Source organism: Pan paniscus, chromosome 4, assembly GCF_029289425.2.
Source record: "Pan paniscus chromosome 4, NHGRI_mPanPan1-v2.0_pri, whole genome shotgun sequence".
Lineage (NCBI taxonomy): Eukaryota > Metazoa > Chordata > Mammalia > Primates > Hominidae > Pan > Pan paniscus.
This window is the reverse complement of record NC_073253.2, coordinates 130,850,025-130,867,493: the sequence shown is the minus strand read 5'-3', so window position 1 is coordinate 130,867,493 and position 17,469 is coordinate 130,850,025. Positions and strand designations below refer to the sequence as shown.

General features: G+C 51.6%; 1 protein-coding gene across 1 annotated transcript; it reads left to right on the top strand.

Moving 5' to 3' along the window:
- The first annotated feature begins 4,650 nt into the window (after positions 1–4,650).
- Positions 4,651–12,966, top strand: CXCL14 (C-X-C motif chemokine ligand 14). Its single transcript, XM_003829258.5, has 4 exons — positions 4,651–4,957; positions 5,133–5,238; positions 8,989–9,102; positions 11,794–12,966. The coding sequence occupies exons 1-4, from the start codon at positions 4,858–4,860 to the stop codon at positions 11,807–11,809; spliced, it is 336 nt and encodes a 111-aa protein (XP_003829306.1). The 5' UTR covers positions 4,651–4,857; the 3' UTR covers positions 11,810–12,966.
- The last annotated feature ends 4,503 nt before the right edge of the window (positions 12,967–17,469 follow it).

Below are 17,469 nucleotides of genomic sequence, written 5' to 3'. Positions count from 1 at the left end.
ACAGGTTACTGGAGCCCAGGATCTTGCTCTGGCCTAAGTAGCTAGGTACAGGACACAGAGACAGGAGGCTGGCTAACATTAATGCACAGGGAGATCTTGTATGCAGTCAACCCCATTGCTGGGCCTCAGTTTCCTCATATGTACAATGAAGGCCAGTTGTGGCCTCAGCCTCTACCAGTGCTGAATTCTAGGATTCCTGTCCTGCCAGGGAAGTAAAAAGGACTCCTCTTCTGAAAAGAAGGTCAGTCACGAAAAGAACTAAAAGAATGAGGGAAGGAATTGCCCTGGATCCCAGCTCCCAGGGCAGAAAACCAGCCTTGACCAGTCAAGACCCCTTTCTAAGCAGACCAAGGAGGTAGTGCCCAGACACCTGTGGGATTTCCTGGAAAGTCACACTCCTGTTATCACCACCCCTCTTCCCAGAGACTTCATCTCTAAAACAAATGCCCTGAGGATGAACTGGCTTCCCTGGGAATATGGACTCCCCATGGCCACCCCTACACACACACAAACACACACACACACACACACACACTTTCTCACATGCAACCTTGTAGCCTGTGCAGCCTGGATTCAGCAGTACTCTCACATGCTGAGCTGTTGCCTGAAACATGTTTTTATTTACTCCACAGATAGGGAGTGAACCCCTGCTACATGCCAATCACTGTTGTAGATACTGAGGATGAGCAAGACAGACACCCACAGACACAGACAGATCATCCACAATGCACCCCCAAATAAATATGAAAATGTACAATTTGAGGTTGCTGCACATACAATGAATAAACTAAAATCGGTGGCAACACAGAGAGGGACTGTTGTTGGGGGTATGCTCGTGGGATTGGAACTGGATGGTGAATATTGGAGCCCAGGCTCACTGAGGAGAAGAGGGTTGCCTGTCAGCCCCTGGGGAGGAGCACTGCAGGTGGAGGGGCCAGTGAGCACAAAGACCCTGAGGTGGGAACAGGCTTGGATGTTTGAAGGTAAGACAAGGCAGAGTATCTGGAGCACAGCCTGTGGGGAGCATGGCAGGTGCTGGTCATGATTGGGTGCGCACTGCTGGGGACTTGGCTTCCACTCTGCATGAGATCAGGAGCCAGTAAAGGGTTCAGAGCAGGGACTTCCCCCAGGAGATCACTGTGTGAGCAGCAGGGACCATGAAGGGCCAGGAGTGGCCTCCCTCCTGTGGTCACTGGTTAATTCCTTTCCATCCTTCATATCTAACTCAATGGCCCTTTCCTCCAGGAATTTGTCCCCACCTCGTTACCCTGTCAGATCCCCTGATGAGTCTCCTAGCACCAACCATCCTCCAGGACACTGACCTCTGCAGGAGTTTCACACTGATCTCTGTGGTTGTATAGCTAATGTCTGCCTTCCCCACTAGACTCTGAGCTGCTTGGGGACAGGCACACAGCTGCCTTGGCTCACCTCAAACCCCCAGCACCTTGTACAACGCCTGGGACACAGTGGGTGCTCAATAAATGTAAAGAGAAGAAATAAGCAAATCCCTGGGGTCTCAGCAAAATTTCCACTCCCTCAAGGAGTGATGTCCTGTTTCCACTTCCTCCCTCCTCTGTGCCCCCACACTTCACATCTACCTCTTCTGTGGAATCCAGTATGACCATGAATGTGTTGACATCTGCACACATGCATGCACACACACAGGCAAGGCATGTGTGCTGTCCTTTACTGTACCCCAGGGACCTCCTTGAAGCAGACAGTGCCACTGTACAAAGAACGACCTCACACATGCCCACCTGCTCAGAGGCCCTCGGCTTGGGCTCACTAGACAGTCTGTGCCCTGAAGGTGTGTCAGGGGCCAAGCCCCCTCCCTCACCCAGTTGGGCAGCATCCCCCACAGACCTGCTGGCAGCAGGGGCCTCATGCTGTCCTGTACCATGGCTCCAGAAGAACTCACACAAACAAGGGCTCAGCTCTGCTTGCACAGTGGCTGCCTTCTGCAAACCAGAGATCTGCATACACAGACTGAGGAGTGTAACTGAGGACAAAACACTGGGACGTCTGACCTCTGGTCCAGCCCAAGAAGCTGGGGAATGTTGGTCCATATTTCTAGAGCCAACTACTTTTTCCTGTGAAAACTCAGTGCCCACGATCGCTGGTGTTGTTAGATCCCAGTTAATCAATCAACATATTCTTGAAACAAACATGTTAGAAATAAAATCGTTAATAAAAAAATAATACTTTACATGCTCTAGGAAAGCTTGGTATTTAAGAAATTCCTTTGCAGCATAAAATATATTTTTTTGGAAAGCAATTGGCAATTTCTATGAAAAGTCTTAAAATGGGCATGTGCCATGGCCCCATGATTCTATTTCTGAGGGCTGATCCAATGTATTAAAACCTACCCCAAAATAGAGCTACAAGAATATTTGTCAAACAGCATTGGTTGTAAGAGGGTAAGGTTGAAAACAATCCAAGCAAGGAGTAGTCAAATTAATTCTGGTACATCTGTATGACGGAATACTCTGCATCTAAAATCATGATAACCGCAATGGTCAGCACATATCAAACACTTACTCTGTGCTGGGGACCACATTAAAAGCATTACATGCACCATCTCATTTAATTCTGCCTATGCTGTACATATTATTATCATCTCCATCTCACAGATGAGGAAACCAATACCAAATAGAGTTAAGGTATTTGCCCAAAGTCACACAGCTAGTACCTAGGATGCATACTCAGGCAGTTTGACTCCAGACACCAGCCTCTTAGCCATTATACTACCCGGCCTCAGATGAAACCATTAAGGGAGCTATTGTTGTAGCAAGGCTAGCCACATGGAGCGATGTTCACAATATGCTAATAGGTATAGCAAGCAGGTTATTAAAGACTACATGCAGCCTGATCCCATGTGTACATGTGCACACAAAGCAAAGAGGATGCTTTGGGAAGATTTCACCCAAGATTTTACTTGCGTGAAAATGTTAGTTTTCTTCTGCTTGGGTTTTCTGATTTTTCTGGGCAAACGTGTTGTTTCTATATTTTAAAAAATTATTTTTAGAGTTAAAAACTAACATAAATGCCAAAAGTCACTCCCTCATACTCATCTCATGCATAAATGCAAATGTCCAGCTATTGGCTTTGCTTTAGGTATAGGCACAACAGCACGCATAGGCGCTGCTTGCTTTTCATGGCTCAGCTTCTTCTTGAAGCAGCGAGGGCTCTCCAGTTGGGAAGAGACGACGCAGATTCTTCCCATTGCACCCTTCAGCAGACTGTCCCCATCATCCAGAAGCCCTCTGGGCATTTTTGCCTCCAGGGAACTGCCAGGCTGATGGCATAGAGCTGGGTGAGCTCTCTCCTGACAGCCAAGCCCAGGGACTCCAAGAGCTTGAGATGATCCACCTCCTGTCTCTGGGTCTCTCAAGGCAGCAAGAAGTGAAGGGCAGACAGGCCTCAAAGCAACAGAGTGGTCCAGGGACAGGAGTCCCAGTTCTGCAGCCATATATACTGAGGACCCTCCTGGCCTAGTCACCTGATTCCTGGCTCTGTGACCTTGGACAAGTTATTTCTTCTCTCAGAGCATGTTTCCACACCTGTCAAATAAAGAAATTAAAAGTACCAACTTGGAAGAAAAGTACCAATTTGTAAGAATCAAAGTAATAGATAAATTAGACATAAAACGATGGTGCCAATAAGTAACATTTCCTGGGTACTGACAACATGTATGATTTCTATAGTTCTCACAGCCACCCTATCAGAAACACTGTGATGATCTGCACTTTACAGATGATGAAACAAAAGCTGAGAGCGGTAAAGTCACTTGTGCTGGAAAGTAGTGAGGAGGGAATTTCTGCCACTATGGCTGGGCTCACACCACTATACCTCGCATTCTGGCACAATGTCTAGAACATGGGAAGGCCTTCATCCAGATGGTTACCACTGTCATCGCTCTCCACTAGGGCTCTCTACCTGGCTTTGGAGAGTAGTGTGGGAGTGAGGACTCCTCCTGGTTCTCCCCACCACCCAGACACTCACACAGCCACCAGGCCACTGACCCACTTTAAGGAGCTTTCCTTTGGGAGTCACCAAAACTCCTCCCCAATACCCGTCCCCACCCCCGCACACACACACATACCCTCTTTGAGTCAGTTCCAGTGATCACAGTCAATGACTTTGCTGCTGGACAGTCTATGACAAGCCCCTGTCCAGAACTGGCCTTGTGTTCTGGCCCAGCAGGGGCCCTTGGGGGTCAGGCCTGCAGGCACTCACACTTGGCACCTGCTCCAAAACCCTTTCAGGTCTTTGAGGATCTGGGCCCTGGGCCTGGGTCTCCCGCCGGCTCGGAAAAGCTGGCCTGCCGGGCCAGAGAGAGAACCACACGATTCAGAAAAGCAGTGCCCTTCAGCAGCCTCTCCACCGTCTGGGCTCCCCAAAGGCAGAGCGGGACGCTGGAAATGCGTGCGCGCTGTGGTATGGGTGTGCAAGTGTGCGAAGGCGGCGTGTTATGTGAGCGAGAGGGTAGCGGATGTGTGTGTGCGTGTGCGCGCGTGGCTCCGGGTGTGCGCCGCTGCGATAGCGGGTCCTTTCCCGGGGCGGGCGACGGGCGGGCTGGGAAGGTCTCCTCCCCTCACCACATTGAGAAATCTCAGTGAGTCACCGAGTGGTTCTGCATATTAATGAGCTCGCTCGCTGCGAGGGCAGGAGCGGATTTAAAAGAGGCCAGGGCGGGCGGAGGGAGGCTGTGGAGAGAGCGCGGAGACAAGCGCAGAGCGCAGCGCACGGCCACAGACAGCCCTGGGCATCCACCGACGGCGCAGCCCGGGCAGAGAAAGCCGAGCAGAGCTGGGTGGCGTCTCCGGGCCGCCGCTCCGACGGGCCAGCGCCCTCCCCATGTCCCTGCTCCCACGCCGCGCCCCTCCGGTCAGCATGAGGCTCCTGGCGGCCGCGCTGCTCCTGCTGCTGCTGGCGCTGTACACCGCGCGTGTGGACGGTGAGTGCGGGGAGCTCCCCTTGTCGCCGTCTCGTCTTGTCCTGTCCTGGGGAACCCAAGCGCCAATTTCTAGGCATCCTGGGATCCCGCGGGGGGTGGTCTGGGTGGGCACCAAGGTGGTCGAGGGGCAGGAGACCGCCTAGCAACTAAGCCGTTGCCCCGCGCTCGCTCGCAGGGTCCAAATGCAAGTGCTCCCGGAAGGGACCCAAGATCCGCTACAGCGACGTGAAGAAGCTGGAAATGAAGCCAAAGTACCCGCACTGCGAGGAGAAGATGGTTATGTGAGTTCTCGCTCCTCACCTTGAGGGGGTGCGCACTGCTGTCAACCCAATGCCAGGGCACAGCCTGGGCCTGGGTCGGGCTAACAAACATTTCTCTCCGACTTTGTCAAGGCCCTGGAAAAGCCTTTGTAATTGCCCAGAGAGTCCTTAGGACGCTGGCGAGACACTCTGGAAGACAGTCGGGAAGGGGGGTCACTGTCCCGCTCCGGAACAGCGCCTCCAAGTTCACCCTTGCTAGGATTCAAATGAGCAGTCTCCCTATTTGTACCATGGGCCATCCACTCTGCTAGGGCCATCAAGGGTTAAAGGGTTCCCTTGTGCCAACTCAGAAAACCTAGACTGAAATCACTTAAAACACACTCACACCCAAACTGTGAGGTGTGCTGCCTTCCTGTCACTGGATAGAGGACTAATGCAAACACTATCTTAAATCCTGACTCTCCTTCAGAGCCTTGTTCCAGTCAGAGACAAGTGGACCCCAAGTTTTTGGCTCCTAGAGATTTTATTTTGAGAACGCTCCACGAGCTTCCCTCACCGACTGTACTCCTTGTGGGTCCCCGATACGGAGCAGTACTGCAGAAAGTGCTCTGCTGGGGTTAATGTGCCACATGGCTGGAGCCCTGCTTGGTGGGGATGTGGGGAATGTTGGAAAAACTGGGGCAGAGTGAGAGAACACTTAGTTTCTTGCTCCTCCGCCTTCCCAATTAACCACTTGAGGCCAGCACCGCTGCCTCCTCATCAATATGCTCTTGGCCAGGAAGGGAGCCCTTGGCAAAGCGGCTACCAAATATTTGCCACAGACCATTGGCCCCTCTTCCCCTCCCCCAGAAACAGGACGCACTTTATTCTCAGTCTGGGCAAGTGCCCTCCACCAGCTGGCCTCCACCGGCGCAAAGGCCTTCACACAGTGTCTGCGAAAGCAGTGCACACCCCTACCCAGCACCCCCCATCCCCGTCTAGGGGCTACACTGTCAGGCTGAAATTAGGGGAATTCAGAAATCCACTGGAACTGAGCTGACCCCACTGCCTTCCTTCACAGACACCTAAATTAACTCGCTTGTCCCTACCTCTTGCCTTGCAGACCAAATTCAAAGAAAATACCCAAAAATCCTTTTGGGTGGGGGCCAAGTGTCAAATGAGCTGGGAAAGGAGCTCCAAGCTCCTCAGGGCTTCCAGTTTGGGGGCTAAGAATGACAGGGGAATTCCAAGTTAAATCTCACTCGTCTAAGAGCTGAAAACCACTCTATTAACCAAACAAGTTTCTGAGACCTTGCAGGGGAAGAAAGCAGGGTAAAGGATGCAGTGATACCTAAAAAGGACAGAGCCCTCAGTAAATAGGCTTGCTCTTTTCCTGGCTAAACTTTTCCACATACAGAGAAAAACTATAGCTAGGCAAGTGCGAGAAAGGCTTTACGGAGCCTTGTAGAAACGTGCAGGGGCCTCAGGAGATCAGCACACAATCCAATCACCCTCTACTAAACCTCCACCCCACCCCCTAGAGCCTCCCACTCCATCCCTGAGGGCTGGGGGCTCCTCTCCCTCTCCACAATCCTAAAACTCTCCAAATCAGATGAGGGGCCAGCACTTTTGCAAAGCAGGTTTTCAGCCACAAAGGCTGAACAAAAGCAAATTTTCCAGCTCACCCTGAGTCACCCAGAAATCTCTGCTGAGGCTGGGGGTGGGGGCAGGAGTAGGGGCGGGGGGAGAGGTCCGCTTTGCAAGTGGGAGTCCTTGCACCCAGAAGGATCCAGGAGAGTCCGAATTCTAGAAAGAGCAATTTGTGTCATAGGTCCATGGAGCTCTCACCAAAACCCTTACCCCCACCGCCAGAACTGTGGAGGAGAGGGTCACAGGACTCAGAATTTCTGATAGTTGCTGGAGTCACAAATCCCCATGTCTGCACTCCACAACCGATTTTCATAATCCCAGTATTATGACGTGGCATTTGAGCACTGTAGTGAGAGGGCTGAGTGACCCTTCCTGCTCTCCCTTCCTGCTCTCCCTGACCTTCAGGATTTGGGATGCACAGCCTGCACACTGACCTAACTGAGAAAGGGTTTTTATCAGGCATTGCCACGTCCTTTCCTTCAGAATGCTAAAGCAGCCTTGTAGGCAGAAAGAGAAAAGCATTTGCTAAATTCCTGCAGGGTGACTGGGCACAGTGGGGGAGAGAGACAACCAGAGTTCACTCTGAAGCCTGGCCTGTGCTCAAGGCTAGAGGAATGACCCGGAGTCACAGAGGAGTCCAGTCAAGGCAGGCACCATCACCTGGCATCAGCAGGAAGACCCGCCCCTGCCCCAAGGAGCTTAGGCCCTAGCAGGGACCCCAGAAACCCAGAGCATGGAGAAGGGAAGAAAACAGGTTGCCCAGGAACATTATGCCCCCATTCTGGTGGCAAGATCCGATTTTCTTTCCCCATCAACTGGGAGACTGAAGTAATGGGAATCCTATCCCTTCTAGAACTTAGCCCATATAAGCCATGACATTTTCCATTTGGTTAACAGTGGGGAACTAGCTGACCTCTGTCCCTCTCTTCTCACTCTTTCCACTCTCACTTCCAGTCTCCCCCTTTGCCCTCCAAGCCCATTCCAGCACCCCAGTCTACCATCATGGCTTGCATGGCTGTGACCCCTCAAGAAGTGGCATCCTCACCTCTCACCTTGCACTTTTCCAAATACCCTAGGTGGTCTCTTATTACCCACAACTCCTATCATGCCTGTGGCCTAGAGGGGCTCAGAAGTTCTGAGCAGCAGGCTTGCCTCGCCCTCCAGGCTGGAGCCCCCACAGCAAGGCTACTCTTTCCCCTTGGCCACTTCATCTTCCATGACCAATGACTAGTAACAGTATCTGTTAATTGTGCATCTACCAGGTCCTGGGTACTTTCTAAAGATTGTATCTTTTAATCATCCCAATAACCCTGTGAGATAGTCCTATTATTATACCCATTTTACAGATGGCCAAACTGGATTCAGAGAGGTTACCCAAGGTCCCACAGCCAAATTTGAGATTCAGTCCCAGGCCCTTACAGTCTGCACAACACCTGCTTCTCTACCACATGGCTAGGCTTCTGCTGGGTGTTGGGACATGGGCTGATAGAGGCCTGAGATCTTCAGGCTGTGCAGAAGAGAGGTCTTACTCTTCTGCTTAGGGGTGAGATACCTGGGACCTCCCACAAGGCCAACAAGACTTTGCCTCAGGATCAGGAGATGCCCCGCCCTGGGACAATCTGTGGTGGGTCAGAGGGAACTGGGGTTGAGGAGACAGAAATCAGAGTGTCTGCGGGGCATGTCTGAGCCTTGCCATGAGCTCCTCAAATCCAAGGACAGAGGTTTTGGCACGTGCACCTTGCTGGCATTAGCTTTCTCCACCTCCTGATCCCAGGCTCAGAGGGGCTGGGAGTCCTCTGACCTTTGTTCCCCAAAAGAGGCCTGAGCCCTGGAGACAACACACTGCATGAGGTTGGGGGTGGGAGAGACCATCCCAGACTCTCAGGACTCCCAGGGGAAAAGTGAGGGCTGCTCACTACATACAGGGTTAGGCCCTAATATGGAGTCAGAGAATAAGGGGACAACCAGAACTTTCCAAAGAGCCAGGCTGGAAGTGAGCACATAAGTCGGCTCCCTTGAGAGGAGGCAGGAAGCCACAGTCTCTCAGGGCCCTGACTTAGCCCAGGGCTACTCACAGGCCACACAAGAGGCAACATGTTATTCAGGCTCCTCAACCCTCCACCTCATCCTGCTCCGTTTCAGCATCACCACCAAGAGCGTGTCCAGGTACCGAGGTCAGGAGCACTGCCTGCACCCCAAGCTGCAGAGCACCAAGCGCTTCATCAAGTGGTACAACGCCTGGAACGAGAAGCGCAGGTACGCCCCGCCTCTACTCACCTTCCTTCCCATCAGACCCAGCTGTGGCTCTCAGGATGGGAAGGGACCCCCCCTACCAGGTCATCTAGCCCCATCTAATACGTGAACACCCACCACAACATCCACAGCAAATAGATACTCAGACAATGCTAACATACCCCCGGGGACAAGGAACTCACCACTTACCAAAGCTAGCTATCCATCTCTTGTCCATTTGCAAGCATGGCAGGTTTGTCATTTTGTAAACTAAAGTCTGTCTCACTCTAATATTTGCATTATAATCTTAATTCCTCTTTTTATTTCAGTTACGTAAGTTGTTAAATGGCAGAGTGAGCACTGGCATGGCTGCCAGGGGAGCTCTGAGGACTTCAGTGGGGTGAAATGTGACCACTTAGGTGACTGTGTATGTTGGCTATAAAACTGCACTATAAAACCATGAGGTGCTGAGGATGATCCTTGCCAGAAACATGTTTTCTTCTCCAAGGTGCCCCACTCCCTCTGCTGCCCAGAAACCTGATAAACTCCTTCCTTCGCAGGTGCTGGAAGGCACCACAGGTTTGGCTCTTTAAAATCAGAGCCACTGTTAACCAAGGCGGGCAGCAGTGTTAAGACCACCAGCACCCTGAACCAGCCCTGTACTTACTGGGCACTGTTTCCTTAAAATCAGAAGGTGGCTTCCCATCTCTGGTTTCCTGGGGTCTTATGTCTGTCCTCGGAGGGAGAATCCAGTTCCTAGCTCCCCTGTACCATGCGAAGGTAGCCTGTCCTGTCTCACTCCTCAAATACACAGAGTCTGTTTACACATTTGCCTGCATAGCATGATCAGGAAGCGCACACACACACACACACACACGCATGCATGCACACACCATGCAGGTGACTTCCCCAGGAACTAGTGCCAGCACCCCTGCTGCAGAGGGGGAAATCAAGGCTAAATGGAAGAGAGGGGTGACTTGCCTGGGAGCACAGGGCAAAGCCAGGACAGCAAACCAGGCCTCCTGGTGCTACCCCACGAGCTGCCCTCACAGGGTGGAAGGTACAGCCGTAGTGGGTGCCTGCATTGCCCTCCCCTCACCTGGCCCAGCCGTGCTACCCCAAGCTCAGCCCTGTGACCAGCTCTCCCAGAGCTGACACTCGGGCTCAACCCCTATACCTGAGCCTTTTTTGCTGCTTCCAAAACAGCCTCATCTGCAGTTGCTTGAAATAGAAAGTGATGAGAGCAAGAAATTATTTTCTATAAATCTGCTGGGAATGAAGCCCTCTTTCTAGTCAAGCCAGGCAGCTCATGTGGCAAAGGCCAGAACTGCGCAGTCCACTCTCTGTCACCCTCCAGGCCCTGTGTCATCAAAACTGGCAGAAGGCTAATCCCATGGGCAGGTTATGGAAGAGGCTGAGGGCATCTTGATCTGACTGCTGGGGGATACTCAAACCTTTAGCTCACCTTGCTCCTCCCCTCCACCTGAGCTGCAGCCTGGAAAAGGAGGCACCCACAGGTCTAAACATGGCCCTGCTTTTTTTTTTCCTGAAAATTCCAATAACAAAAGCAACGAGAGCCTCTCACTACCAGGCCTTCTCTCACTTTGCTATAAAATTAGTTCACCCTCTTTCTTAGTGTTGAGGTCCCTGCCCTCCCCACCTCCCTCCCCTGAAACAAGTTGAAAATATCTTAATGAATATAGAACAGTGATAAAGGAAGTGTTTGAAGTCCTCTTTGTACAGAGAGAGAGAGAAAGAGAATGCCAAAGCTAGGTTGGAGGAAGTAGAAGGGTATACGGTGGGCTCAGGCGCATGGGGGCCACACAGAGGAGCTCTGTGCACTTCAGAGACCAGAGCTTCCAGGGAGCTTCCGGCCACCACAGGAAGCAGCCTAGTCAGGCATTTTATTTCAATGGATAATTCAGTGGTCTTACTCAGAAATCAAGAATGAGACAGAAAAGTGATAGGCTAAGTGTAACGTATGGCCCCAGGGCAGCCATGGGGCAGAACTAGAAGAAAGCAAAATATCTAACTGGGCACAGCTTGAGAGGTGAGGGGAAGGTGGGGCTGGGAACCAGTAGAGATGAGGCAATGCAGCCAGGAGCAGGGACTGAGGGGCACAGGCCTCCTGCACCATTGCCCCACCCCACCAACCACCTCTTCTGTCTCCAGGAAGCAGCTTCTAGAGCTAGCATTCTTCTGGAGGACATGCATTATTTGGGCAAAATACAAAGAAATATACAAGCCTAAGTCAAGTAAGGGAATGCCTCCCACCCTTGCTATTTTCTCTAAATAGAGAGGCTGAGTACAGACGCGGAAAGAAACAAGGAGGTGTGGGAGCAGCCCGCCATGCTAGAGAAAGACTACATTCCTGCCACTAACAGTCGGTGGCCACTGGGCAAATCTTAAGTCTGTGGTGCCTCAGTTTCCTCATATGCAAAGCGGGTTTGTTCCATAGGCCTCTGAGGACAAAATGAGATTGCAGAAGTGAGATTGCAGATGGTTAGAAAAGACAAAGCCACAGTGGTGTGAGTTTTCATGGTCCCTGGGACCACATCCTCAGAAGGATCCCTCCCACTTCTCCTGGGGGTTCCTGCAGTTCTGGGACAGGGGCATTCCCTGCAGACCAGACGTGAATGAAGCCGCTTAGCCAGCAGCTTGTGAATGGCCTGCCTCATGTCCTGAGCCACTTACCCATGTGTTTTTTCTCCCCAGGGTCTACGAAGAATAGGGTGAAAAACCTCAGAAGGGAAAACTCCAAACCAGTTGGGAGACTTGTGCAAAGGACTTTGCAGATTAAAAAAAAAAAAAAAAAAAAAAAAAAGCCTTTCTTTCTCACAGGCATAAGACACAAATTATATATTGTTATGAAGCACTTTTTACCAACGGTCAGTTTTTACATTTTATAGCTGCGTGCGAAAGGCTTCCAGATGGGAGACCCATCTCTCTTGTGCTCCAGACTTCATCACAGGCTGCTTTTTATCGAAAAGGGGAAAACTCATCCCTTTCCTTTTTAAAAAATGCTTTTTTGTATTTGTCCATACGTCACTATACATCTGAGCTTTATAAGCGCCCGGGAGGAACAATGAGCTTGGTGGACACATTTCATTGCAGTGTTGCTCCATTCCTAGCTTGGGAAGCTTCCGCTTAGAGGTCCTGGCGCCTCGGCACAGCTGCCACGGGCTCTCCTGGGCTTATGGCCGGTCACAGCCTCAGTGTGACTCCGCAGTGGCCCCTGTAGCCGGGCAAGCAGGAGCAGGTCTCTCTGCATCTGTTCTTTGAGGAACTCAAGTTTGGTTGCCAGAAAAATGTGCTTCATTCCCCCCTGGTTAATTTTTACACACCCTAGGAAACATTTCCAAGATCCTGTGATGGCGAGACAAATGATCCTTAAAGAAGGTGTGGGGTCTTTCCCAACCTGAGGATTTCTGAAAGGTTCACAGGTTCAATATTTAATGCTTCAGAAGCATGTGAGGTTCCCAACACTGTCAGCAAAAACCTTAGGAGAAAACTTAAAAATATATGAATACATGCGCAATACACAGCTACAGACACACATTCTGTTGACAAGGGAAAACCTTCAAAGCATGTTTCTTTCCCTCACCACAACAGAACATGCAGTACTAAAGCAATATATTTGTGATTCCCCATGTAATTCTTCAGTGTTAAACAGTGCAGTCCTCTTTCGAAAGCTAAGATGACCATGCGCCCTTTCCTCTGTACATATACCCTTAAGAACGCCCCCTCCACACACTGCCCCCCAGTATAAGCCGCATTGTACTGCTGTGTTATATGCTATGTACATGTCAGAAACCATTAGCATTGCATGCAGGTTTCATATTCTTTCTAAGATGGAAAGTAATAAAATATATTTGAAATGTACCAAAATTCTAGACTGCCACCTTTTTTCTATTTAATTAAGCTAGGATGACAATAAAATGTTTACCATGTCCTGAAAAAATAAGGACAAATATGCTGGGAAAGAAAACTGGTATTTCCCAAATACCTGTCAACACCATCACCTCTGTGGAATGTGTGGAGCTGTCATTACAGTCGGGAAGCCAAGAAGCCAGGCCTTGAGGCTAAGGCTCTTTCCCCGACGATTCCTACCCCTGCAGCAGGTTTATCAGAGCGGGCAGGTTGGAGCACAGGGAACTAGAGGGTCACGATCCCAGCCTCCTCCACGCAAGACCACACTGAGCCTCAGCACCAGAGGGCAGCAAAGAGCCTGGATGCCTCAGCCAAGGGCTCTCCAAGTTCCCTGGGGCTGCATGAGGACGGCAACAATAGAGGACTGGTGTAATTATTGCCTACTGTGAGCCAGACCCTGTGCGGGGAGCCTTACATGCCCTATCTCTTTGAATCCTGGTAACCACCACAACGGGGGTGGTTCTATTGAAGCTCCATTTTACAGATGAGGAAACCAAGGCTCAATGAGGTGAGCACATCACTCATATTCTCCCACTTAGAGAAGATAGTAGATGCGGCCAGTCAAGGTACCCTGGGGTCCAGGGCCCCAAGATGCCAGGGGGACTCGGGGAGGTGGGAAATGCCCACCTGGGAGGCTGTGGGACTCTGGAGCTGGGCATCTGGGAGCCACGCCTGGGAGATACTGGAGCTGTTCCTGCTCCTGCCAGGTGGACAGGTGGACAGTAGGGCACACCTCATGGTGCTTCTAGGGACTGCATGTCGTAAGCCCATGTAAAGCACTTAGCAGGATACCAGGGCATGGTGAGCACGTGGTAATGGAAGCCCTTTTTTTATTTTTTTATTTTTATTTTTTTCCTGAGACAGGGTCTCGCTCTGTCACCCAGGCTGGAGTGCAGTGGCACGATCATAGTTCACTGCAGCCTTGAACTCCTGACCTCAAGGGATCCTCCTGCCTCAGCCTCCCAAGTAGCTGGGACAACAGGCACATACCACCATGCCTGGCAAGATGGGATCTCTCTATGTTGCCCAAGACAGTCTCAAACTCCTGGACTCAAGTGATCCTCCTCCCACCTCAGCCTCCCAAAGTGCTGGGATTACAGGCATGAGCCACCATGCCCAGCCAGAAGCTATTTTAATAAGCACAACACCAGACCAGCCACTTTGCACTTTGTACCAACTACCCACAGCCCTGCATCTCACTGTATCCTAAAGTCAGCCAGGCCCTGAAACAGGCCTCTCTGCCTTCCCTGGGTTCTCCACACCCAGAAGGACTCCACCCTGTCTGCTACACTAGCAACTGGAAGCCAGTCACCCATGTCCCCTTCACCTCCCCGGAAGCTTCCTGAAACACTGGTTCTGCACACACTTACGAGGACACCCAGCAAGTACCCTGTCCCAGCATGTCCCCGGCAAGGTGCTACCACAAACGCTTTTATCACCATCTTATTTCCTCCTGGTGGCTTCAGATTACACCACATGTATTCCTGAGGAAGCTGAAGATCAGAGAGGTTGAGAAAGTTGCCCAGAGTCACACAGCTACCACTCATCACACCCTCCACTGGCTGGGCCTGGCAGCCTTTCTGCTGAGGGGTGGAGGAGGGGCAAGCTGAGGCCACAGTGAGCTGGTGACCATGAATGCCCTGCAGCAGCCCTGCCTTTCCCTTCATTATGGAGAAAGAAGGTAGACTAGACAGGGAAACCCCAAGACCAACAGACAGAACAGAATGCAAGAGCCCCAGAAGACAGTGCATACCAGGGCAGGGCAGGGCAGAGCAGAGGCCAAGCCTCTTGCTGGGAGCCCTGAACCCTGCCTGGCCTCAGAGCAGCACCAGTGGAGCCTCAGGAGGGAAGGGCAGTGTACAAAGCTGGCTGAAGAGCCCCGGCCACCGAGAGCAAAAGCTGCTCCAAGACAGCACAGGCCGTGGGGTGCCGCTTGTAAACAAGCCATACACACTCCCTGTCTTTGCTGGGGCTCTCCTCGTCCTGCCTGTGGCTCTAGTGCTAGGCCACCCTCCTCTAACTCTGCTGGCCCCGATGGTCCCTCCCTTCTCTGACATCCCAAGTTACAGATTGGATCATTAATAACAGCAACAGTGTCACCTCACACTGGTCCAGCCACTGATCCGGGCACTCACCCAAGCACTGGCCCCACATGCTCTGTCTGCACTCCCACAATGCGCTATGTGGCAGGTGCCCAGAGAAGTGAAGCACTTTGCTTAGGACAGTAGAGGAAGTCCTGGAAGTCAAGCCTCAGCTGGTCAAAGCGCAGAAACGGTGGAGAGTCTGCATGTAAATATCTCCATTCCCTACAGAGATGGGGTCCCAGGACAACAGAGGCTGGGCTATGCTTCCAGGGAGAGCTTGGGCCCTTTCCTCCTGCAGACAGGGATTAGCCTGACCACTAAGAATAGACTCTGAGCCCAAACACTTCACCAAACACCAAATGAGGACCCACAGGCGCCTAGAACTGTGCGAGGCTCCAGGGAAGAATCTTCTCTCCCGGGCTACAGACCTGTTTCCTGTACCTCTTCTCTGGGCCTCCCAGTATCCCTATGAGGTGTCCACTTGCCAGCTTCCAGGAAAGAGAGTAATCCCAGTGCAGCAAAGCAAGGCCAGGTGGCCTTTCAGAGCAGGCTCTGCACTGGTGGCTCTCATGGGCTTCCCTGGATAAGAGCAAGCTTCTCCTCTGCACACAGGGCAGACCCGGCCCACATACAGGCCCCACCTCCACTGGAGCCACTGCATCCTCACAGTTAGGCTTGTTTTGATTCCAAATGCCATTGCCCTGACTTCCCATAGGCTCGTCCTGAGCAGGCCCTGGTGCTGTAGTGGGCTGACACCAGCATGGCCATGTCCTCAGAGAGCTCCAGCCTAGCCCTGCAGTTCAACTCCTCCACCTCACCTGACCGCTCTCAGATCTACTCCACTCAGAGCTTCTCCTGGTCATCCTGGACTGACTACATAATTTGCAGGCCTAGGTGCAAAAAAAAAAAAAAAAAAAAATGATGCAGGCCTCCCGTTCAAAAATTATTAAGAATTTCTAGACGGCAACAGCAGGGCATTAAACCAAGCATGGGGCCCTTTCCAGACATGCTCTGTGCAACTCACATGTCACAAACCCATGGGGCCAACCCTGCCTCCAGTATCAACTCTAATATCCATATAGGTGACTCATTTTGGTCCTGAATTATTACATAATCTGCACTACAATTTAACAGTTTTATTTGAACCTGAGCATCTAAGAAGAAGCCCTTCTTAGAAACCAGGAGCTGTGTCATATGCTGCTTTGTAAAAACCTCCCAGAATCTATGATAGCACTTACGAGGTACTCAAACACAGTTGAATTAATATTAGGATCATAGGGAGATCCCTGAGAACATGCTTTCTTCACGCATTCCTGAGCTACTGCTATGTGCAAAACTCTGCTGGGCACCATGGGGAACAGAGGTATGACTGGCTGTGCTCCTTTATCCTCAAGGACAGAGTTCAGCCATTCATTCACCCAGCTACTGTTGCATGATTAAACATCTGCTCTGTGCTGGATGCTGGAGATGGCCCCTCCAGAAACTCAGTATACAGGGAGGCAAAGAAGCTGCCTGAAATTGCCTGTTGGTCTGACTGCCAGACGGACTCACGGCAGACTCTGGGGCAGCCCCAAAGAGCGGGTGTCTCACCCAGGGTCAGAGGAGGAGACCCCTGATCAAGACATCTGTCAGTCCTGGGAAGGCTCATGGCAGATTGCAAGTCATTATCAGGCAAGAAAAAAAAAAAAAAGGTGCTGATTCCATCCTGGCTCTCACATGGCCCGTGGCCGCCATGCCCATGTGCGATGAGATGGGCTAGCTGCGGCAGAGCACCAGGGGCAGAGAAGTAGAGAACGCTGGGGGATTTAGAGGAGACCCGGGAGCATCGGCCATGCCCCAGATGCATGTCCACAGAGCCCAGCCCCAGCCTCAGTCCCCACTCCCCTCTCGCCCAGCTCCCTTCTCTCTGCCTGTCCTGCCAGGACACCGTGATGGGGGCCTCCAGAACCTCAAAGGCAAAGAAGCCCACACAACCCTTCCTGCTCAACCTCCACACAAGGAAGACACCGTGCTGCTTTTTAGAGCCCCTGGGGTGTTTTCTTCTCCTCCTGTTTTTGAAAAGTTACATGGATATTCTTGGAGGTCTTCAAGAAAGCACTAAAACCCTAAGCTATTTTCTTGCTTTCAAAGTAACATTTCCCAGCTTCCTCCACGCAGGTCCGCGCTGAGCCTCACCACCAGAGGGCAGCCGAGAGTCCGGGTGTCTCAGCCAAGAGCTCTCCAAGTTCCCCGAGGCTGCATGAGGACAGCGACAAGGACTAGTGTAATTATTACCTACTGTGAGCCAGACCCTGTGTGGAGGGCCTTACATACCCTATCTCATTGAATCCTGGTAACGACCACAACGGGGGTGTTCTATTGAAGCTCCATGTTACAG

Bases quoted from the DNA above. Each gene is read 5' to 3' on its own strand.
- CXCL14 (XM_003829258.5), top strand. From the start codon at position 4,858: ATGTCCCTGCTCCCACGCCGCGCCCCTCCGGTCAGCATGAGGCTCCTG. The intron at 4,958-5,132 runs GTGAGTGCGGGG...GCTCGCTCGCAG, and splicing joins GTACACCGCGCGTGTGGACG to GGTCCAAATGCAAGTGCTCC. The intron at 5,239-8,988 runs GTGAGTTCTCGC...GCTCCGTTTCAG, and splicing joins TGCGAGGAGAAGATGGTTAT to CATCACCACCAAGAGCGTGT.